The sequence below is a fragment of the Carassius gibelio genome, chromosome A25 (genome assembly GCF_023724105.1).
Source record: "Carassius gibelio isolate Cgi1373 ecotype wild population from Czech Republic chromosome A25, carGib1.2-hapl.c, whole genome shotgun sequence".
Classification (NCBI taxonomy): domain Eukaryota; kingdom Metazoa; phylum Chordata; class Actinopteri; order Cypriniformes; family Cyprinidae; genus Carassius; species Carassius gibelio.
The window spans coordinates 14,279,426-14,303,706 of record NC_068395.1 but is presented as its reverse complement, the minus strand read 5'-3'; the positions used below and the strand labels follow the sequence as shown (position 1 = coordinate 14,303,706).

Sequence of the window (24,281 nt, the reverse complement as noted above, 5' to 3'; positions counted from 1 at the left end):
AAATGCATTCAAATAATGTTTTCATATAGGCCTATATAATATATATAACTCAGACAAGAGTTGTAGACTTAGTAGGATAGTGTATTCATAGTGAATAGAGAACATGTAGCCTACTATTACAGCTATTCATTACGGAATAAAAAGAGAAAGAAAGAAAGATAAATAAAAGAATCTAGCAGAACATTGCAGACGGGTGGGGCAGGTTTGTGCACAATGTCAACATTGCCTAACCTGTCAAGACAAACTTCATGTCATCCTGTACTGAGGAGTGAGACTGTGCTCTCAGCAACACATCAGGAGATTAATGGAAGAGAAAAATACCTAATATAATGACTCACAATACTTCTATACCCGTTCTTGATAACGAGCCTATAATTGGCGTCCATAACAACTGATATAATCATTTATACAGATCAGTCTTTCGCCATAATTCTCATTGCTACAATAGAATACATTTCATATGGAGTTAAAGAAGGACATTCACAGTAGTGTTAGAGAGAGTCTGCACTGGTAAGAAGTGTTTGTTAGTAACCACGGTAAGATTAAACACCAATACTGGACCCATAATCACACACTCTCATTTATTTCCTAAGACTGTGTTCATGAATGATTCAGAGTTTGACTGTTCTCGTCGCCTCATGCGCAGTCTTGTGTAATACACTCGTTGTGTAGAGGCCACTTAAGTTATGTTTATTAAAAGAAGAATGTGCAGTCAAAACATATACAGTATATGGGAAGTGGATTTGATATGAATTTTAAAGTTTACTTTTCACCGAAAGACCTGTTCTGGTGTATATAGACGCTGTACTTGGGCTCCATCTAGTGCTTGAAAGCTGTGATGCGAAATTATTCAAATACTTGCCTGCTGAATATGTATCTATGACATTGTCAGTACGATGCGATATATATATATATTTATACATACAGAACAGACCAAAAGTTTGGAAACATTACTATTTTTTTATGTTTTTCAAAGAAGTTTCATCTGCTCATCAAGCCTGCATTTATTTGATCAAAAATACAGATTTTTTTTTTATATTGTGAAATATTATTAAAATTTAAAATAATTGTTTTTAAATTAATTATACTTTAAATTATCATTTATTTTTGTGATGCAAAGCTGAATTTTTAGGATCATTATCACTTGATCCTTTATAAATCATCCTAATATGATGATTCATTATCAAAGTTGGAAACAGTTCTGCTGCTTAATATTTTTTCAGAACATGTGATACTTTTTTAGGATACTTTGATGAATAAAAAGTAAAAAAAAGAAAAGAAAAAAAAGCTATGTTTTTAAAATATAAATATTTTGTAATAACAATATACACTACTGGTCAGTAATTTGGGATCAGTAATTATTATTATTATTATTATTATTATTATTTTTCATTTTTTCAAAATCAATACTTTTATTCAGCAAGGATGTGTTAAATTGATAAAAAGTGATAGTAAAGAAAATATATTTTTATAATTTTTATTTATTTATTTATTTGAATAAATGCAGTTCTTTTTACCCTTTTCTTCATCAAATATATTAGACATCAGAACTGTTTCCAACACTCATAATAAATCAGAATATTAGAATGATTACTAAATGATCATGTGATCAACTGATGTTACATGTGACACTGAAGCCTGGAGTAATGATGCAGAAAATTCAGCTGCGCATCACAGGAATATATATATATATATATATTTATGTTTTTTTTTTTTTTTTTTTAGTATATTCAAATAGAAAACTATTATTTTAAGTTGTAATAATATTTCACAATATTATTTTTTTCCTGTATTTTTGATCAAATAAATGCAGGCTTGATGAGCAAAAGAAACTTCTTTCAAAAACATTAAAAATAGTAATGTTTTTAAACTTTTGGTCTGTACTATATATATATATATATATATATATATATATATATATATATATATATATATATATATATATATATTGTTTCTAGATTAAAAAAACGTAGGCTACTCGAGATGCTTCGACTTTAAACTTTATTTTTCATAAATATGAACCCAACAAAATTTTTAAATAAAATGCAAACATTCTGAAAAATGTCTACACAACAATTTCACAGAAATTACCTTGTAATGCAGATCCCTGTGTTAGGCGTAATGTACTAGTGTCCTGTCATGGTCTAATAGGCAGTCTGAAGATACATCGATCCAGGGGGAGAAAGAAACATCTCAATTTAGGCGACTCTTTTGAAAAGGGCAGGTTTCAAAATCACAACATCTGGGCTGATCTCGGTATTTCTCAAATGAAATCAAAGCACATTACAATGTTGTCGGTAGCTTGTATGTTACAGCGTTGAACTAAACGACAGAATAATACACACATTCAGACCCTCGAGCTGCCCGTGTCAGTGTACTACAGTGTTCATCTACAAGCCTGTTAGATATATAGGAAGTCAAACAAAATGCTGTCGATTAATCAAAGAAAATTATTTTGACTCGTTTCCTGGTTTATAAAAATCATTTACAGTAAACGCGTGGAAGATATTCAAGACGTGTAGTAACTGAAAGCTGTATTTAATTAGTTTATAAACGATTTTCACAGAAATATGGGTGTTATTTGAGCTTTACAGATGTCTAAACAACTCTTCAGCTATGGGATTAGTTTAAAGCAGATTAATTTTATCGACAAAACTGGATTGTCTTTCTGTAAACATTAACAGTACTTCACGAATAGTAGCCTTCGTCACATTATTTCCGGTATACTTTATACTCTTTATATCGTTATAACGTCATTTTAAATAATTAATCCCGTCTCACGATAGCATCTAAAAATGTTAAATTTCGTGCCTTGCCCCTGATAGGCTCCTTCTGGTTTATGTCCTTTACTGTAAACACTGTTTACAGACGGCGGGAGTCTTTTCTTCTGTGGTAAAAGCTGCACTTTTGAGAGAGAAAATAACCTGGAACATTTCTTGACCAATGGACCAACTGATAGTGAACATTTTCAAAATAAGATTAAAAAAGCTAGCCTTGGATTCTGAACAAATATATTCTTTCTAAACATCATCTACTGTTCATTCATTTCCGTAACACAAAGCTATTTATGGACTTACACAATCCAGACAGCTAAACCTCGGGACTCCTTCCTAACCCTGTATGGACTGCCATGTTAAATTACATCAAAGAAAGGCACACAGCTTCTGGAGGACATCTTTTTTTCCCTACCGTTGAACTCTGTAGAAATGGATACTGCATCAATGAGACTAGTCCAAAGCCCAGACTAAAACAGCAGTCTGAAAGGATTCATCTGCATCATGTGAAACTAGCCAATAAAGACGGAAATCAATTGGAAACAAGGAAACGAAGCAGCTCAGACATCCAGACAAATACAAAGACAAATCAGCTTCATTTTAATATCTCAGCAGGCTGCTCTTGGTCCAGTCGTGTCCGGAAGTTCAGCAGGACTTTAGAAAAGAGAAACCACGTTAGTCGCCGCACATCAGATCATTTCTACAGTTCAAGTGTAAGGCGGCATCACATCTGAACAGGAAGTGACATTTACAGCTATATAAAAGCAGACGTAAGTACCAGCGCACATCTAAACCTTTAGACAATCAGCTTGTAATATCTTGAGTGCTGTAAACCATAGTTATGTGACCCAAAGTACCTGAGCTGCTAGTCTAGAGTAACACGTCCTTTAACTCTTCAATGATCGTTCAGACAGAGGTACACACAGATCCACGCTCAGTGAATAAGAGTCTCTCTCCAGTGTTGAGTTTGGACAGCAGCTTGGCAGCGTCACGGTCCTCCTGTATGAGACGGGTCCCAGAGACACAACCGATGGGTCCTTCAAGGTCCCGCTATTGTTAGTGTGAAGTCTCCGAGCGAGGCTCAGTTTTATCCTTTAGGAGCCTTACTGGACTGTGAGTTCCACATGCCTCTTTTCGAGTGATAGTAGTGAAAGAAGTTCCTCAGTCTTAAACGCTCAACCTCCAGGCCGTTTTGTAGAACTCTGAAGAAGAGAGATTGAGAGATTAAGAACTGCAATAATTTTATAAATTTCCTTTTCATAAAATGCTATTTTTATTTATTTATCATTTATAATTAAATTAATTAATACTTAATTTCAGTTGAGTATGATTAAAAATAACAATAATAAATTAATATTATTATTAACATTAACAACAATCATCAGTCAAAATCCATCTTAATTCAATACTATAATTTAACTAATATATTTTTTATTATTATTAATAATACTAATATTATTATTATTGATCTTAATAATAACAGGAAAAATAATGTAAAAAATGGCAATTCAGTACTAACATTTTATATTGATATTAACAATAAACTATTTTAAGATTTGTAATTATATTTTTTAAAATATTTATTTAACAATTATTTATTATAATATTAATATAATATAAAACAATTAATATTATAATATTAATAATACAAATATATTATAATAATAATAACAAATATATAATAATGTAACTGTCAAAATCTCTCTTAATTCGGTATAATTGTAATAATATTAATACAATTATTATTTATTTAACATTACTATTATTATTATAAAAAATTAAATAATATTATCAGTCAAAATCTCTCAATTCAATATCATAATTGCATTAGAAATAGTAATACTAAAATAATATGTATTTAATATGATTGATGATGATTATTATTACTACAATAATAACATTACTGTGAAAATCATAATTCATACAAATTATGTGAATTTAACAAATAATAACAACATCACTGTCCGTCTCTAAATCATCATAAATAATACCATTATCATAATATTTCCTAATAATAATAACAACATAATGATAACTATTAATATTAATAATAACAATACAAAACATCACAGTCAAAGTCTCTAAATATCATAACGGAGATCATACATTATCATCATAATTTCTAATAATATTATTATAAATTATATCGCAAAAATAAATGAATCCTATAGTGAATATAAATGAAATGGTTGACTGTCAACTGTTTCCACCTGTCCAGTAGTTCCCAGTCTTCTCCTCCCCAGCGCTCCTTGAACTCCTCCGTGTTCATCCCACCGATCTTGTCAAAATCGGACTTGTAGATCCCGAACAGGCCGAAGCCGTTGACCTCCCAGTACCCTGCAGACACAGAGACGTGTGGCTCATGAAGGCCAGTGTGTGTGTGTGTGTGTGTGTGTGTGTGTCTCGTACCGTCAGGCTCCTGCGGGGAGCTGCCACAGCCCAGTCTCATCACTATCGGAGCGAAGGCCAGTTTGCCCACCACACAGTGCTTCCTGATGCTCTCCAGGATGTTCAGAGGGAAATGAATGTGCAGGTCACACAGAAACACGATACTGTGACTTTCCTGCAAACACACATGAGCAAAAATCAACCCGCACTGCTGCAGTACAAAGTTAAGTGACTGATTAAACACATACTGTTTCTCGCTCAAAAATGACCAAAGAGTGTCTATATTTTTCAGATTTAAACTTGACTCTTCTGTAGTTACATCGTGTACTAAGACTGATGGAAAATTAAAAAAGTTTTTCTAGGCCGATATGGTTAGGAACTATACTCTTATTCTGGTGTAATAATCAAGGTACTTTGCTGCCTTACCACAGGTGCAATGATATTACACAGCTTGAAAATTGTCCCCAGCTAATCTGCTATTGCTGCGACTACACAAACTAGCTGGGGACTATTTTCAGGCGCTATTATACGACAGCAAAGCTCCTTGAATATTTCCCGCTGGTCTTAGTACACGATGTAACTACAGAGGAGTCAAGTTTTAAACAGGAAAAAAATAGAAACTCTTTGGTCATTAATGAGCGAGATGCTAACGGTCTAATCAGATTCAATGATCTATGCTAAGCTAAGCTAAGCTAAAGTGCTACCGTCAGACCCGGAAATCTGCTGAATGGAATTCGAAAACAGTAAAACTAAACTGTTTAACTCTAGGAGAGATGGGAAATGAGCTCTTGTCTCTGCAAAGTGTGATTCACTGATAATCACAGTCACGTTGAGGTTACAGTGAAACTGTGACATAATGCTGAGTCATGTGTGAGTTAACAAAACAAACATTTACATGTTTGTCACGCTCATGAAATATGCATCTTTTGCCAACTGATTGTAAATTCATGTGTACAACAACTGAATCTTGGTAGTAACTAAATCTACATTTCTTTATACAGCACTTCCAAAACATTTCGTCTTGATAATATTGATAATGTGTTTATAGCAAAACAATATATTTCACACTTTATCCAAAGCACATTCGATTTGATTTCTGGGAGTCGAACCCATGACCGTGGCATTCCTAGATGCACCAGTTGAGCAACAGGAACGCTTTCTGGGGACGTCTGAACATCTATGGCATATTTTGGAAGGATAATAAATCCGATATTCTTAAAGGTATGAGTGTATGTTTACCTCTATGGTGTCCACACCGATCTGTAACCCGGCCGAACGCTCAAAGTTTCCTTCCCTTCTCAGATACTCATATCTGTGTCCAAAGGAGTCCCGAAAAATATATTAGAGGTCTCTCAATTAAATTGCTGTTTAAACTAGTTTAACATATCAGAGCGCAAGACACTATCCACATATGCATGTTTTCAAATATTTGAGCAAGGTTTGTGTACAAGTGTACCGTGGAACGGAGCTTTCTCTGAGAGCCTGTTCCACGTCCATGTCTTCACTCTGGAAGTCCACGATGATGATGTTGAAGTTGTTGTCCTTGGTCTCACGGTGCAGGATCTCCATGTCTGAAATGAACTGCTGAACCCAGCGAGCCTGATTCTTAACTGTAGGAAACAGATGCATAATAATATTAATTAAAACTAATATTCATACATCGGCCATATAAAAGATCCAAACAAAGATTTGCGCTTTATTTGCATCACAATAAATTACTTCTATCAGTATTCATGTGATTTAGCTGTTATTGTACTTTATACTTCAGAGAAGGTTAAATTATATGATTATGCTGTTCTATAAATGTAATTTATTTTAAACATTTAATGTATACTCCAGAGGTTGACAGCTTCATTTTTACTTTCTTTTATGTAAAGCACTTTGAATTACCATTGTGTACGAAATGTGCTATATAAATAAACTTGCCTATGCCTTTGTGTACATCATAACATCTGTGGAGTTTTTCCCCAGTTATCCACGTTGGCAAATTAAACCGAAATGTATTTTGTTTTTACTGAATTGTGTACAATATTGTTTATGTGTTGCTTTTATCAGCTGTTTGGACTCTCATTCTGACGGCACCCATTCACTGCAGAGGATCCACAGGTGAGACACTGATGCAATGCTACACTTCTCCAGAACGGATGAAGAAACAGATTCAACTACATGTTGGATGGCCTGAGTTTGCATAATTATCAGCAAAATGTTAATTTTTGGGTCAACTACTCCTTTAATGCAGTTGTATTAAAACCAGCCTTTTTAACATCTTATTGAGTGTTACGTAACCCAGTTGCCTGTAGCTTGAGTTTCTGCTAAACAAATACAAACTGTAGATGAATTGTACTACTAAGACTAGTTGTGACAGATTCCACGTACACAAAAGGGATTTCAGATCAGGCAAGGGACACTTTTTCACCACATATCTGCCAATCAAAAGTAACCCACCATACAAAATAACTTTCAAATTTATTGCTACACAAAATTAATTGAAAAATGAAAAACAATCCAGGTCCATACCTATATACGTATATATATATATATATACTGCTACTGTATACTGACGTTTAATTACAAGAATTTCATTTTCAAAGTGTCAAATGCTTTTTCTTGACAATTACAATAAGTTTATGCAAGGACTCAGTATTTGCAGTGTTGACCCTTCTTTTACAAGACCTCTGCAATTCTCTCTGGCATGCTGTCAATCAACTTCTGGGCCACATCCTGACTGATGGCAGCCCATTTTTGCATAATCAGTGCTTGTCAGAATTTGTGGGTTTTTGTTTGTCCACCCGTCTCTTGAAGACCACAAGTTCTCAATGGGATTAAAGTCTGGTCAGTTTCCTGGCTAGGGACCCAACATTTCGATGTTTTGTTTCCCAAGCGACTTAGTTATCACCTTATGGCAACGTGCTCCAGCATGCTGGAAAAGGAATTGTTCATCACCAAACTGTTCTTGGGTGGTTGGGAGAAGTTGCTCTCAGAGGAGGTTTTTGTACCATTCTTTATTCATGGCAACCCCACACATGGTCTCAGGACGCTTTAATGTTGGCTTGACACAGGACTGATTACAGTGCCCACCTTTTCTTCTCCACACAAGCTTTACTCCGGATGCCCCAAACAATCAGAAAAGAGATTCATCAGAGAAAATGCCTTTACCCCAGTCCTCAGCAGTCCAGTCCCTGTACCTTTTGGAGAATATCAGTCTGTCCCTGATGTTTTTCCTGAAGAGAAGTGGGTTCTTTGCTGCCCTTCTTGACACCAAGCCATTGTCCAAAAGTCTTCTCCACATCTTCCTCCCTTGATTTACAGTAGGTGCAATCTTACTAGCAATTTTTGCCTTTTTGGAAGAACAATGATTTCAAGCACCACCCTCCTTTTAATACTTCCAGTCTGCTATTCTAACGTAATCAGCATGACAGAGTGATCTCTAGCCTTGTCCACATCAACACTTTCACCTGTGTTAACAAGAGAATCACTCACATGATGTCAGCTGGTCCTTTTGTGGCAAGGCTGTAATACATTGGACACTATTTTTGGGATCAAGTTAATTTTCATGGCGAAGAGGGAAAATTCATCTGAACACTCTTCATAACATTCTGGAGTAGATTGGAAAAAAGATTAAGACTTATTTAACAAAAACAGATATTTAGCTATTATTACCTGGTACCACAAAATGCACCATGACGTCCTTTTTCCACTGCAGCATCACTGGCTGGCACAGCAGGGGTTTGGCATACTCTGTGCTCCACTGTGGGGTGCCGTGAGTCCCACGGGTAGGTGCGCGGGAGGGTGGAGCAGGTGGGCTGGCGACAGGGGAAGAGGGCGATGATGCTGTGACCCCTTCCGTATTCTCCACACTGTCTTCCACTCGACCACGGTGCAACAGCAAGTAGATGTACTCAGATAGACGGACCACTTTACGGCCTCGCTCCATTAGCTCCAGCTCTATTAGGTAGCGGTTACCGCGTGCAGAGTCACGCCGCTTTTCTACGTTTATGATCCGGAGGAGAGTATAAATCCTGAGAAAGGAGGGGTAAACATTTTTTTTTTTTAACTATTAAATGGTGGAGTGAGTGGTTGTGTGATTACTTTTTGGTATAATTACCCTTGGTGCAATTTTAAATGAGTATGAATGGTAAAGTGCCCATTTACACGAGCAATTACTGTATTGCTAAATAGCTGGGGTCTCATTTATAAAACTCTCAGTAGATTTCATCTTAAAAGTGTACGTAAGCACGAAAGCTAATAAAAAATGTATTGTTATTGTTAATAAAATTATGTAATTGTTTTTTTGTAAAATTATGTCATTTCATTGTTTATTTCCATTAATGTTTGTGGAGTTTTTAATGTAAATATGTATATCAACATGAAAACAGAGTTTAAGATTTTTCACTCCAGGAAAAAGAGTTCGTACGCATGACCTAGAATGTCGGTACTTATTTCGTTCATATTTACGCCAAGTGTGGAAAATTGCGTACGCATGTTTCTATGTCCATTTTGTGCGTACGCAACCTTTATAAATGACACCCCTGTACGGTTAGAGAGAGGGAAAATAAACTGAAAACAAATGTTTCACAAATATTTAGCAAATTAAATTATTATAATTATTTTCAGCAGAACCACAACAACAAAAAAAGAATACAAAAATGTTACATACTATAGTAATTATGATAAATCTCCGCAATTGACAAATATATGTTCAGTAAGGAAAAAGAACTTTAATAATAAATGAAATAAAAAACTGAATATAAATACACACTGTCACTAACAATATATATATATATATATATTTTCCAATTAAATGTGTATACAATATATCAATATATCAATACAATATATCTAGTGTATTGCTAACTAGAAAAACAGGGAAAAGAAACTGCAAAGGGATGTAACAATAAATAAATTAAAATTAATAAAAAAAATTAAAAACACATAAATGCTGTGTGAAAAATTATATTTACTGATATATTGTAAATTAAATGGCTGTAGAGTGGCAATAATTTTTAATAATATGTGTGAATACTGATTTTTACCGATATATCGGAAACTAAAATATTGTTTTCAGTATCAGTCTTACCCTCCGTTGCGTTCGTTGAGCTTCTCCATGTACTGTGCAAGTATGTCCACCACTTCGCTCTCAGATAGCTGCAGGTTTCCAGACACGTTGCAACGAAGATCATTCCAGTCAGAGCGCAATGTCTCAAAGTCCATGCTATTGACAGAAAACGTCCTCTGCCAATTAATGGCCTCCTCCGCCCACCCGGGGCGAGGCTCCACGTCCTCATAACTATACTCTGATTGGCCTCCGTCCTCCTCCGGTTCTGGGTCAGTGTCCGGCCGCTGCTGTTGGGACTCGGTTATCTCAGATGTATGCAAGTAGGAAGTGACACGGAGAGGACCAGTCGGAAGCATGTTCTCAGAGTTAGTGGACGGAGGGGTGGAAGCAGGAGGGGGTCGAGCGGTTGTGATGGGCCTCAAGGGATGCTGGTGTTTTTCCCAGACGCCTCGTATCCTCCTCTCAAAGCGGCTTGGGATTGATGCTCGGTTTGGGGCCACAGGGTTTTCACCTGGCTTGCTGCAATTGGGGCTCGCTGGAAAGACCTTGATCTCTTGCAGAGGAGACCGCACAAATAACTGGGATGCACGCAAAACTCCTTTATTGAGCCTTGGTCTGGCACTGAGGTTCACCAGCTTTGTGGTTTTGCCGCTCTGGTACAGGAAAACGCCAGGGAAGACCTCTCTGGGTTGGCGTGAAATGGGTCTTTGCTTGTCCTTAGCAGGGCGAGGTCTTGTGACGTAGATTTTGTTGTCCTCTTTCTTGCGTTCCTTGTTGGTGTGGCTGTTTCCAGGATTGTGGCTGTTGTCATGAGCTTGGTTGTTGCCTGGGGAAGGAACAGTGAGGGCAGGATTGCTGAGGGTTTGCTTGGCTCGACTGTTGAGGGCCACCAATGAGGATTTCGGTGGGAATAGCAAAGCCGATCTGCTTATTTTCAGTGAACGATCCTCTGACCAGCCTTCTCGAAAGTCCCGGTGGTCTTTTTGAACCCAAGTGAGAGAACGACCTCGCACCACACTCACACTTTCTGGTAACCCTAACTTAGCCTGATGGTCCAGAGTGTCTTGGTCCGCCTCTTGAGGTTGAGACCCAACCATCTGCCTTGCTCTTGTGAAAAAGCGCCTTTGCTCTCTCCTAAAAGCTGGGTTGTCTGGCTCTACCTCTTTCTTCTCCAGCATTGTGGCAACAGGATTTTCAGAAGGGCTTGATGTATGATTTGATTGGCTAGGTTGGGTAGATTTCTTTGCTGACTGGGTGCCAACAACTTGTGCTTCATCCTCTGGATCTGCCCCTTCTTCTTCTTCAAGAAAATCTAAAGCAAAACACCAAAAACAGACACTATGAGTGTTCCTCCACCAGTTGAGGTTAACTTCATAAAGAGACCTTATATAAGACCTTGAAATGTATTCATACCAAGACTTTAAAGTATTAAACTTCTACAAGTGATACCTTCTGGAATTGCAATATGTTTGAGAGACCCTGCAATATGTTTGAGAGACATACCATACCTGCAAACTTATCGCCTTTTTGCAAAACAAATATTTCCGACACTGAAATAGGCTTTAGAAATCAGAGGAGCTTATATGGGAATACGGATGTATATCTAAGGGAACTGACAGTCTTCTGAAAAGTTTTGATGGCATTTTCTTTTCATCTTAACTCTGTGTTATGTCTAATAAAATATTGTTCGTAAGTGCAATGCTGCTTTGTATACTTTGTGACTATGTGACCACTGTATTTCTGTTTTCCATAAGTGCCACCTACTGGCAGATAGTGAATTAGCATTTTTATTCAGCTGGTCTTCCGTTCTTGTTCATACTTTTGTAGATAACTGTAAAGTTGTTAAATCATTTTTTACAGTAATTTTACAGTTCAGGATGTTACCAAAAACATTGGAGTTGCTACCTAAATAACATGTAGTTCTATTTTAAATATCAGAATTTTCTAAAAATATTTCAAATGATGAATCCAGTTTGTCTAGATATGAAAACACCTTTCGGCAGCAATTTTCATTTCGTTGCCTTAACCCTTTGAAAATATTCACAACTCCAGCAATTCATTTCTCTTCTGGCTCCAACCCAAGGCCATTATCTTCTGATGAATATATCTGCCACGTTCTAATAAAGCAGCTTGTGACTGAACGATGCTCTAATGAAGTGTTATTCCTCTTCTGGATCACTGATCACTCACACAAATGAAAACTCACCATCAGGATTAGGGAAGAAAAATGGCCTGTCATCTTCCTCCTCATCCATCTTCATGTATTTATAGAAACCAAACCTGTTAAAGAGAGAGAGACATGGAGAGTGAAAGATCAGGTCCATGAAAGAGAAATATAGGCTTTTAAAGCAATTTATTTATTCATCTCTTTTTCAGTGGTCGTAAGCGATTCAGAGTAACCATTTCAATTAATCTACTATGTGATGAAGTTTTAAAATTTCTTTCTTGATAAATGTCCCTGCTCTTACTGTACACACAGACAGACAAAGACAGATTTGATTGATAGATAGATATTTAATGCAAATACAATCTATATGAAAGCTTACTTCTCCAAATAGATGGGCGACTCTCTGTAGAAGCACTTGTTTTCTCTTTCCATGTGGGTGAGACGGGTGAAGTCATTGGGAAAGACAAAAGAAAGATAGACCTGCAGACAATACACCAGACATGATAACCTCGATAATTAACTTGAAACATCACTCTACTGATCAGTAGAATATGTCTGTGAACACTAGATAAAAGTGTATTGTGTAGCATATACTGTACTGTATGCTGCCTACAATTCTTTTGAAAAATAACATGCGGAAGTATGCAACAATATACATTTAAATATCTTTTACTCTTTTAATCAGGTGAGTTTTCATCTCCGGAAAAAAAAAAACACTAATTTTGGAATTTTTAATCATTTTGTGTATAAGGTCTTTACCTTTGATATTCAAATGTCATTAAAAATCTATACTGTTCCAGGTTCACTTATTGCAAATTGTAGGTCAAGTCAAGCACACTGCATTGTGGGATATAGAAAAATCATACTCCTTCTAAAATGCAGCATTTTGAAGTCTGATTTGGCAAAACAAATGTTTGCTTCATTATTTGATGCAGTAATTTGATTGATTATCAGTGATAAACAAAAATCAAAATTATAATATAAAGATTATAACTGATGATACGTTGTGTAAATGTGCCCGTTTATAATTGCTCTCTTCGATCTGAATTGTTTTTGCGCTTTGATTTGCTTTCATGGTGTGCCTGCAATTACTTTTGTCAGCCAAGAGGGGGCAGTAATCGCACAGGAAGTTTCAGTACAATACAGCAGCAAGTAAATATGGCAACAGGTGCAAGAGCATTGTTACTCAAAAGGCATTTTCTGTTGTACTATTTGGCAAAATGTGAGCAGAAATATATGTTTGTTAAACTCACAAACTGTAGGCCTTGGTAGCGAGCGATAGGGAAGTCTTTGACCACATATGTTGGCGAGTAGAGACAGGCCGGCAACACATTTTCAAGATGAGTGGGGTCAATCATGGGAACTATAGAGAGTATTGTGAGAAAGACCAGATTTGTACATTATCAAAGTTGATTTTTACACAATATTTGTCATTCAGGAACACAAATAAAAAAGACAAAAAGGAAGAAAAACTATTTCAGTGGACTCAATAGTGGACGCAACAGAGAGGCAGAGGAATTAAATAAAAGGGGACTGGAAAGCAGACCTGAACAGACAAATAGAGGCTTACTGTTGAAGAAGGTGTCGCGCGGGTCTGGTTGCAGCATATCGGCGCCGTGTTGGCTGTGGGTGTGGGTCTCTGCTGGGACGGGGCCATGGCTGGCCAGTGTCTGAGGAATGTGATCCACATGGTTCATCTTCAAACTGCTCTCATCTTTCACAAAGAAAGAAAACAGAATGATTAATGGAGACGAGAAGCCATTTCTCATGAATGGGCCTTACACAGTAAGATTTTTAAAAGGCAACATGAAGCAGCATACAAAACACTTAAAAAAAACTTTTAAAAAAACCTTTGCAACTGACCACATGATCAGCAACTACAACAAAAAAAGAATAGAAAACTGCCATGCCATAGCAACCACCCAGAACACACTATAAACCACCCATAATGCCATATTAACCACCCAACAACAAAACACCCTGTTAAGTGCCTGGCAGCCCTCTGATACATAGCAACCCCCAGAAAACTCTAGAGACTGCATAATAACTCCCTAGAAACCAAGACCCACATAGAAACCATCTAACAACACCCTAACTGCTCAGCTACCCCCCGAAAACCACAGCATCTTAGAAACACAACCTTAGAAACCACTTTTGTACACAACTCCAACAACCCAGAACACCATAGAAACCACCCATTATGCCCACCTAACACCACAATAAACACCTGGTACACCCTGACAAGAGCGTATCAACTTCACAATGTTTACCAACTCTAGCAACCATCTAACAACACTCTAATAACTTCTTAGCTACCCACCAAAAAACATAGCAACACAATGCCAACTGTCTATCAATGTCCAGGCAACTAGGGCTGGGCGATATATCTAACGATATGATCATGCGCATCTAATCAGTAAAGCTGCTTCCATGATCACTGCTAAAATCGCCATCACCTGCTTTTAATTGGAGTGACATTTAATAGACAGAGCCGTATATCGCTGACAACCTACACAATATCGCGTTCATTATCGAAGGCGATTCATCTGGGATAATGAACGCGATATTGCGTAGCTTTACTGCGATATACGGCTCTGTCTATTAAATGTCACTCCAATTATAAGCAGGTGATGGTGGTTTTAGCGGTGATCATGGAAGCAGCTTTACTGATTAGATGCGCATGATCATATCGTTAGATATATCGCTCAGCTCTACAGGCAACCACTAAAACCACATATCAACACTTCAACGTTCTTGAGAACGCTCAAGAACCCACATAACCACCAGCCAGAACCCCATTGCAACTGCATATCAACCTTATGAAATGCTCCAACAAACACTTTGGCAACCGTTCAGGACACGTTTGGCAAGACGTGCCTATGCCTATGTGCAAGACTGTCTGTCTGTTTAAGCTCAATGTCAACGCCTTGCTAAAATGTGGGTCACTCCATATCAGAGACAGCACAGTGTCTGGGTGAGAAATGAAGGTGCCACCCTTCAAACAGTGAGGACCATCAGAGCCACTCCACGCAGATGAGACAGGCTTTGATGTGTGCTTGAAACCCAAGAGAGAGCAGAGGTGGCTGTTGTCACACACTCGGCACTTTAATGTGTGTGAGACGAACACTGTGAGTGCTTAAGCTCTGTGTTACGTTCAAAGGGAGTTCACATGAAGGTCAACGATACCAGCAGCTCAGTTTAAATAAGAACCAAAACGAAAGGGAACATACTCAAGTGTTTAATATTACAATACCAATAACGGACTAAACAAGAACTTTCCATTCAGGTCCTGGGCTATTTTAACACACCACAGAGAAACAAGGTGTTCAAAATATAAATTTCTCACAGATGCAACAGCCAGTGATGGCATGCTCTGTTTTAGTTGCTCTTATTCGCCAACCTCATCGAGACGTCTCCTGGGTCTAATGCTGTGTTCACACCAAACGCAAATAGAGCGTCTGGCGTGAATGATTTCAATGTTAAGTCAATGCAAAGGCGCGTTTATGGGCGTCTGGAGGTCCTGAGGTGCGAATGAGACATTTAGTTCGCGCGAATGACGCAAATTTAGCATTTGGCGCGAATTGTGCTTTTGTGCATTTAAGCGTTTGACACGAATTCGCGTCTGCCGTACGAGTTTACAATTTTTACCTTTGGCGTCAATTTGCGCCGCGTTAACCAATCAGGAGCCTGCTAGGAGTCATTCATTCAACAAGGAGGAACGACTGATGTTGTCAGTGAGCAGTCAACCGGAGCTAAATGACAAAAGTTCATTTTTCTATAGAGAAAGGAATAAAAAGGACCTATATATATATATATATATATATATATACCATATATATTAGATTATATTAGATCTATATTAGATATATAACATATTAATAGATTAATTGAAGGTCTAGCAGAGGTGAGGCTGCTCTCGGCGGATACATGAACTCTGAGCTCCCGCTGATCGCATGGAGCTCATCTCCGAAATCGGCGAAACACATTTTTTCATATTTTTGATCTCAAAATGTTCAAGCGGCAAACTAGACTGGGTAGACGCGAATTTGATGCTCTTTTCACGTTTGGTTGTATCAAAAACCCTGCTGTCATGACAAACTATATGAATGGGGTTCTATATTATGCTGCATATAATACGCCATGTATAATGTATAATACAATCACAATTCTGAAGGGAATTAATTTCATAGTATTTGATACTTAATGCAGGAAAGCCCTTGTCAGAACTCAATTTTCCACCCAAGGCATTCAAGCAGAACTCTGACTCTTTTAGGAGAACTGATGGCTTTCAGCAGCCGTGTTGCCTAGAGACACATTCACCACAACCCTTTACCTCCAACAGCGGTGTCTCTGAAGAACGTAATGTGTAAAAAGAAAAGAAATCTGTTGCATTAATAGTTTATAGGGTGTTTTAACATTGAAGAGAAAAAGCTTTTGCTCTTTTATAGCTCATGTGCTTTCTTTTAAGCATCCTTTCTTTCTTGTAAAATTACAGAGCATAAATAAAAAGTGACACAAATGAGAGTCGTGTTTTATGTTTAGAGTATTGTGGCCAGCATAGCTCAGATAACTTTGCATAAGATTCATTTTCTGAGAAATTAGTTCATGTTGAACTGATCATCCATCTGTTTCCATTCCTTTGGCCGGAGATGCTGGAATAGGCTCCAGCTTTCCCGCAACACGGGACAAGAGGTTTGGAGGAGTGGTTCCTAACCATGTCCCTGGAGTTACCCCCAACACTGCACATTTTGCATGTCCCCTTATCGTTAGAAAAACTCCTGAAATGGGGGTTTCAGATGAATAAAACATGGAAAAACCACAGTATTGGGAGTAAACCAGGAACATATTGGGAATTGTTGGATTTGTAGAATGGAAGTTCACACTGAGTTCCCCGACTTGCGGTTGCAGACTTTGGTATCTAGGCAAATCCTGTGCAAAAATTTTAGACATTGCTGGCATGTCCTCTGAAATCCAAGAGGAGATGAGAGATTCTTCAGGTATTTTTTTCTCAGGAGAACCACCAAAAGCAGGGTATTTCTACAAAAGTCTCCATTTGAGCTGATGCCATTGCTAAGAGAAACTATTTAAATCTTATAGAGATCTTTCCAACTTGAATGTAAACTCTATGAGGCCAGAGTGTGTGTGCTGTGAAATGGTTGAAAACAGGTAAGCTCCACTGTGTTACAAGATTTGTACTGAAGACACTTCCAAAAGGCTATTCGTGAAAGTCATCATCACTACGCCAACAGTAAGCAAGCTACGGATCTCCCTTTGAGAGATCTTTATAACCTTGTACTTTTTCCAGTGTCCTTTCTCTCTTTATGTCACAACAGCTCTAAGCACATTTTCACATACCTCAGGGCACTGGCACCAAAAAGTGTTAAAAGCAAACTACTGTACTGTCCACTAAACTTATCAATTCTCTGTAGGACGCTATTAAAAGTCTTTGCGCAACTTTAGGGCACGGAAAACAACTTTAAAGTGTAATGCGGCTAATACATCTAGTCATTTCAAGCCAGATGGGACACACTGTACCAATCTCTGCACAAAGACCAGCGACTGGAAACAGCCTCTGGCAGAAGGAGTCGCTGTCATCAATCTCAGTGATCTTGAAAAAGCCACTTTCTTCCTTCCTGGCAACTCTCGGAGGCACCGTATGTTTTCATAAACATTTCACAGCGAAACCTCTCAAGCAACTCGGAGAATAACATCAAGGACTAAAGTTCAAACGGTCTCATCAGCAAGCCACCCAAACCACGATGGCTAGTCAAAGCTGGTTAGTTAGGAAATTGGTGGAGTTTAAGAGAGGTTACCTGTGTACAAGGAGATGTAGGCGGAATCGATGACCTCGTACTTGAGTCCTGGCAGGAAAGGGCGCCACTGTAATAGAGACAAAAGAGGGATGGTTAGAGAGAAACTAGTCTCAAGCCTCATGAGCCACAGCCACAGTTGGCCAACAGACCATTCTTAGACTGCATTAAGCATAATGCACACCAAACCGGCAAGATCTGGCTGAAATCGAAAGTTTTAACAATTTCTTGGAATCAGGAAACATAGGTTTTCATCAGTCCACCAGGAAATCATGTTGCGTTTAGGTACCAATTGAATGCTACAAGTGCTTTTGAGAAACAATCAGTTGCAGGATTTGATGAAGTAGTGAATGAGGTTCATGCTATTCAATTGTTTGAAAGATACTCTACAGCAAAATTTCGTAGGATACACTTGAGAAAGCACTTTTTCAAATGCAGGCCGAACAGTTACTGTTGCTTAATTAAAGGCATAGTTGGACCAAAAATACAAATTTAGGAGTACTATTTAATGTTAATAAAATTCACAATTCATTTCAGTCTCATGTCTCAATATTAGGGCTGTCAAATGATTAAAATTTTTAATCAAATTAATCAGAATTTTCAGTGGATTAATCATGATTAATCACTATTTGCAATTACACCTGAATCCTAAACATTTTTTTTTTCTGAAATGCGTACCAAAAGATAAATAACAGGACACAGATACATAATTTTCATGTATTGATTCATCAATATGTGGTTCTTTTTTTTCTGAATTTCAAAATTTTTACATTTACTTAATCAAATTTACCTGAGCACTATATCAAACCATGCCATTTAACTACAGATAGTGTAAGAGTTTTAGGTGAACCAGTGGTTAAATATAAGAAAGTGAAAGTGAAGTGACATTCAGCCAAGTATGGTGACCCATACTCAGAATTTGTGCTCTATTTCACATAACCACATATCTATGAAATTATGCATAGAGAAACTCGAAAGAATGAACTTAGAAACACAAACATGTGCCCTCTGCACTCTGGGCACTCTTGTTTTTAGGAGGTGTTCATTTGCTCTGCCACAATACTTTAGGATCGATATTTTCACGTTCTGAAGGCTTCAAGTGCCAGTAAAACCAAGTAAAAATGCAAATGCTTTTCCAAACAGCTGTAATTTTCGCTGCATTGCATGTAGGCGTATCTCGGAGCTCCAGCGTAACAACTACCAAAGTCGTCTCTGTTTATCGAGCTTGGCATGAATGTATTTGAGAGTAACTGGGGTAAAACCTTAAGCTTCTTCTGTGTTTTCGTCGCAGCGCTCGCCGCTGTTTTTTACTATCTTGAGAATTCAGAGATCGACGAGACTTTCCTGACCTAAATAATTTGTCACACTGCGCTTGCATGAAATGCATTAAAAAATTTTACGTAATTAACGACAAACAACTAATTAACGTCGTTAACGTGCTATTTTTGACAGCCCTAATATATATATATATAAACTTTTTAATTCATAAAAATAAATCATGAGAACATAAACTAGATGACGCCATGCTGTAATTAGCATATTTATGAAGTAAGTGCGTCGTATTGTATTGCCTCCCTATGCTCACATACTGCAATTTAATTTATCCGGTTATTTGAATTCTCAATAAAACTGTTTTTATGACTATATTTTAATGTTTCTGTTGTCAGTCAACGGAATGAATATTATAATGACTGAAACACGGTCCATTAAGACTACATAACCAGCTCTCAAACATTAATCTGCACTAATGAAATCAAATACACATACGATAAAGTCAATGGTTGTGCTGTGACTGATGTCGGCTATACTTGCTTGTAAAATAGAGTTAGAAGCAACATATATTTTTTTTTACTGAAAGTGCTGTTCCTCTCTGTGCTTGCTGAACACAGCAGAGAGAGAGGCTCGCGCTGGGAAAGAGAGACCTCGCGCTCGTGCGGCAGCCCCAGAGAGTCTCAGAGACTAAATAATGATTGCCCAAAAAGTCGCTACATTTGTCGCTAGTCGCTTTTTTGGAAAAAAAGTTGCTAAATCTAGCGACAAAGTGGCCAAGTTGGCAACTCCACTGCCCAGCGGGCCGGCTTCAACTGTAAGTGTTGATAGGCTATTACTCGTGAGGTGTAACCAATCAGATAGCGCCGTGGGAGGGACATTGAGCAAGTCTGCAGAGTGGTGAATACAGAGAGGCTGCACGGCAACTATATCAGAGCCAGCCAACTTAGCGCATTTTCAAATAAAATTGCACCCTGGTGATATTGAATATTTGATCGCCAACAGATTTACCAAGCTGTCATTCAAATAGTATATATAAAAAAAAAAAAAAAATGAATTTTTTTTTTGAATCTGTGAAGTAATAAGACAGAGTTTTGTACAAAGTATTGCACAAAGTGATGCAATCACCTCTTGTCAAAACACATCTTATCAAACTCTTTAATGTTGGCAGGCCACTGGCTGATTAAAGCTTTGAAATGGTGTAGACATGTAGCAACTGTGCCTTAACAAGATGTGATGTCAATTTTCTGACTTCACTAAAAGTGGAAATGTTGTGCAACCAACAAATATTACCTTGGAACTATAGAAGATAGAGGAAAATCTGCATTGCTATTTATTAGTCTACATTTCAAGCAAGGTGACCCTCGCTAAATAGATTCACCAGGCCAATCACAACACAATACACAGAAGGAAATGAGAGACACACTCACATCAACAGCAGCTTCTTCAGCTGCACACTTACAAACCATCAGACAAGCTACAATTCTTTTAATGACGTTGTGCAATTACCATGTCACTTCTGCTTATGCTCGCTGAAATGAGGGGAGACAGGCTATTTTCCACAACCACACACACACACTCATAACATTATCGAGGAACGATCAGTTCAAAGATACTGTATGTTTCACTTTGATTGTGAAAATATGATTTTTGTGTAAAGCGAGCATACAGTATATGGTTACATTTCATGAGAACATTTTCATGTCATTTTTCCCTCCATTTTCTTTAGGACATTTATGCACATTTAACCCTAAAACATTAACCTCAAATTCTCATCATTCTGACTTTCATAATCATCATATTTTTATGCAGTTTAACAATAGAACCATCAACTAAATTATAAATGATAAAATACACTATAAATAATATATTTTATAATCTTAGAATAGCACCCTTCTTTGTATAAGAAAAAATGTGTTTAATTTTTTTTTTTTTTTGTCATGTCACTGGCTGATTTTGTGAGATGCACACACACACACACACACACACACACACACACACACACACACACATATAAATTCAGAAACTAGGTCTAGAATTACGGATGAATATTAAAAGGGCACTCTAACAGAGATTGAGGCAGCATCCACTAATATCACTTTAAAATATAATAAAACCCATTGGCAGTTATAAGTTCTCTTCTTTGTGATAAATACAGGTGTCTGGGTTGGTGGACAGTATAATCATTCCAGGTTTTAGAAAAGAGAGTAAGACAAAGTGCATGAGAAAAAAGAAATGTGTTGTGGCAGAGAAAAGGCTCTCTCTTTTTTTGACCAAATGTCTTCAGCGTGAGAACCTCTCAATGGTTCCCAGGAGGATATTAACTTAATAAAATGACTAAATGATGTTAATTAAAATCTAATATCGCAGAATTGTAAACAACAGCCATTCAAATACATTGAACTATTGTTTTTTTTTTTTCACAGTAGAGGTGAAGGAACAATTTATAGTAATCATAAGGAGCTTAAATTTGATTTAAATATCTATGCTATATGTGCCCATTGAGAAAGCTAAATAAATGTGTGTACTATGAAGTAGCTTTTCCTGTCTTCACGGTCTCATGTCCCTGATGACATTTCTTCAGTGAAACAGAGGTCCGAATCACTGGCCTGAAGCATTCAGTGTGAAGAGACAATAAATCAATACAAGGAAAACAACAAAATATAACAACATAGCCAGAAAAGTGCAAGTGTTGCTGACAGTATCTTATTATGCTCGGTGACTCACGAATGTGTAGCCACAAGTGCATTTGCAATGTTGTTTCTCTATCAAGCGTTCTGCCAAAGTTAAATTAATGTGAATGTCAAATCATCCACACACACACAAAAAGGAATGGTTCACCCAAAAATGACAATTTGCTTAAATGTGCTCATCCTCTGGCCATCTAAGATGTAGATGAGTTTGTTTCTTCATCAGATTCTGAGAGATTTAGCATTTTATCACTTGCTCACCTGTGGATCCTCTGCAGTGAATGGGTGCCGTCAGAATGAGCGTTCAAACAATTGCTTCAAAGCAGCTTTTTCATTTCAAACTGTTGCTTTCAACCCCAATACAAGTCCTTTATTCATAATATTGCTTTTTTTTCTGGTGAAAAAGAATTCATAAAGACTTCATAAAATATTAACTCATAAAATATTAACTGATGGACTGGAGTGGTGTGGATTATTGTGATGCTTTTATCAGCTGTTTGGACTCTCATTCTGACGGCACCCATTCACTGCAGAAGATTTCATTTCTTTAACAGCTCTATTTGGTTTATTCAATGCATGTCTTTCAGCCATAACATCAATTCACACTAAAGGGAGCACCATAGGGGAATACATCTTTCCCCAAATTAGTTGTTCATAAATTTGTTTTCATCGTCAGATTATTAATTATTTATTACATGAATTTAACACTCTTATGGTATATATATATATTTTTTTACCAAAAGTAATCCATTAAAAAATAAATAGATAAAGGTTTAAACATTACATAATAATAATCATCATCATCATCATCAATAATAATAAAATATAGTCTTTTATTAGATAATTTCTTACTTTTTGACCCAGAAAACCATTGACCCTATATTTTGTAAATATATATGTTGTCATGAGATCTTTTCTCAGTCCAGAGCAGACGGTTAAAGACAGGAAATACATTCAGAACATTTCATTTGGAGGCCCTTTTTCTATTTGCTCAGTCCTTTCAGTGAAATGAAGAGCAGCCAGCTGGAGCTAAATTAAACCTAAAGTAGTTTGAAGCACTCTCTTTCTCCCTCTCTCTCTCTCTCTCTCTCTCTCTCTCTCCCGCAGAGCGTGTGCTATGATGCTTGCTGATGACTTCCCAAAAGGGTTAGGGCTGAAATTGTTATTTTTGGCATTTTTGATGATAATGTGATGACATTCATTTGTTTTACCATGATTGTTCTGCTTCTTTCTAATGAAACAGAAGAACTATTTATGTTTCCAGCATTGTCTGTGTAATTAGTAGAGATAAATGGCTTTTTTATTTCCTTTTTGGTGCTTACTTATAACTGTGTTTTTATCACTGTACTGTGGGCCACCTTACCCAACGCTGTAGCAGACCATTGTGTATTCATTTACAGGAGTTAACATCACTTTTGATTCCTAAGATATAAAAGCAGTTATATATTTTCATAAATACCCATTTATACTCTTGGTCCCCCGTTTGCAGCTGTAACAGCTTCCGCTCTTCTGGGAAGGCTTTCTGCAAGACATTGGAGAGTTTGTGTGGGAATATTTGGCCATTGATCCAGTAGAGTATTGGGCACAATAGCTTGCGATCTCTGTTCCAGTTCATCTCAAAGGTTTTCGATGGGGTTGAAGTCAGGGCTCTTTGCAAGCCACTCAAGTTTTTCCACACCAAACTCATCCAAACTGGTCTTTATGGACCTTGCTTTGTGCACCAGAGCAGTCATGCAGGAATAGAAAAGACCTTCCCTAAATGGTTCCCACAAAGCTGGAAGCATAGCATCATCCAATTTTACTGGTATTGCAAACTTTAAGTGTTCCCTTCATTGGAACTAAGGGGGCCAGACCAACCCCTGAAAATCAAACCATACCACCAAAACGTTACAGTCAGGCAGGCAATGCTCTCCACCAAACCCACACTTGTGCAGAGAAGGATGATTCCTCACTGCACAGAACAGGTTTCCACTGCTCCAGAGTCCAGTGATAGATTGCTTTACACCGCTCCGTCCAGCACTTGGCATTGTACTTGTTGATCTGATGCTTCCATGCAATTGCTTGGCTGTGGAAACTGATTCCATGAAGCTCCTGCCACACAGTTTTACTGCTGATAATAATGCCAGT

The 24,281-nt window shown here is 37.3% G+C and overlaps 1 protein-coding gene across 1 annotated transcript in view; it reads right to left on the bottom strand.

The window, feature by feature from the left end:
• Positions 1-1,987: 1,987 nt before the first annotated feature.
• The window catches only part of LOC127946721 (N-acetyl-beta-glucosaminyl-glycoprotein 4-beta-N-acetylgalactosaminyltransferase 1-like), a 174,007-nt gene continuing 151,713 nt past the window's right edge, over positions 1,988-24,281 (bottom strand). The window contains exons 9-20 of the mRNA XM_052543449.1: positions 18,199-18,265; positions 13,956-14,099; positions 13,639-13,748; positions 12,765-12,865; positions 12,425-12,498; positions 10,240-11,530; positions 8,823-9,181; positions 6,619-6,772; positions 6,402-6,474; positions 5,184-5,337; positions 4,985-5,111; positions 1,988-3,976 (exon numbers count right to left, since the gene is read on the bottom strand). Of these exons, the coding sequence (XP_052399409.1) occupies positions 3,862-3,976; positions 4,985-5,111; positions 5,184-5,337; positions 6,402-6,474; positions 6,619-6,772; positions 8,823-9,181; positions 10,240-11,530; positions 12,425-12,498; positions 12,765-12,865; positions 13,639-13,748; positions 13,956-14,099; positions 18,199-18,265 (2,769 nt within the window). The 3' untranslated portion in view covers positions 1,988-3,861. The remainder of the gene's footprint in view (positions 3,977-4,984; positions 5,112-5,183; positions 5,338-6,401; positions 6,475-6,618; positions 6,773-8,822; positions 9,182-10,239; positions 11,531-12,424; positions 12,499-12,764; positions 12,866-13,638; positions 13,749-13,955; positions 14,100-18,198; positions 18,266-24,281) is intronic.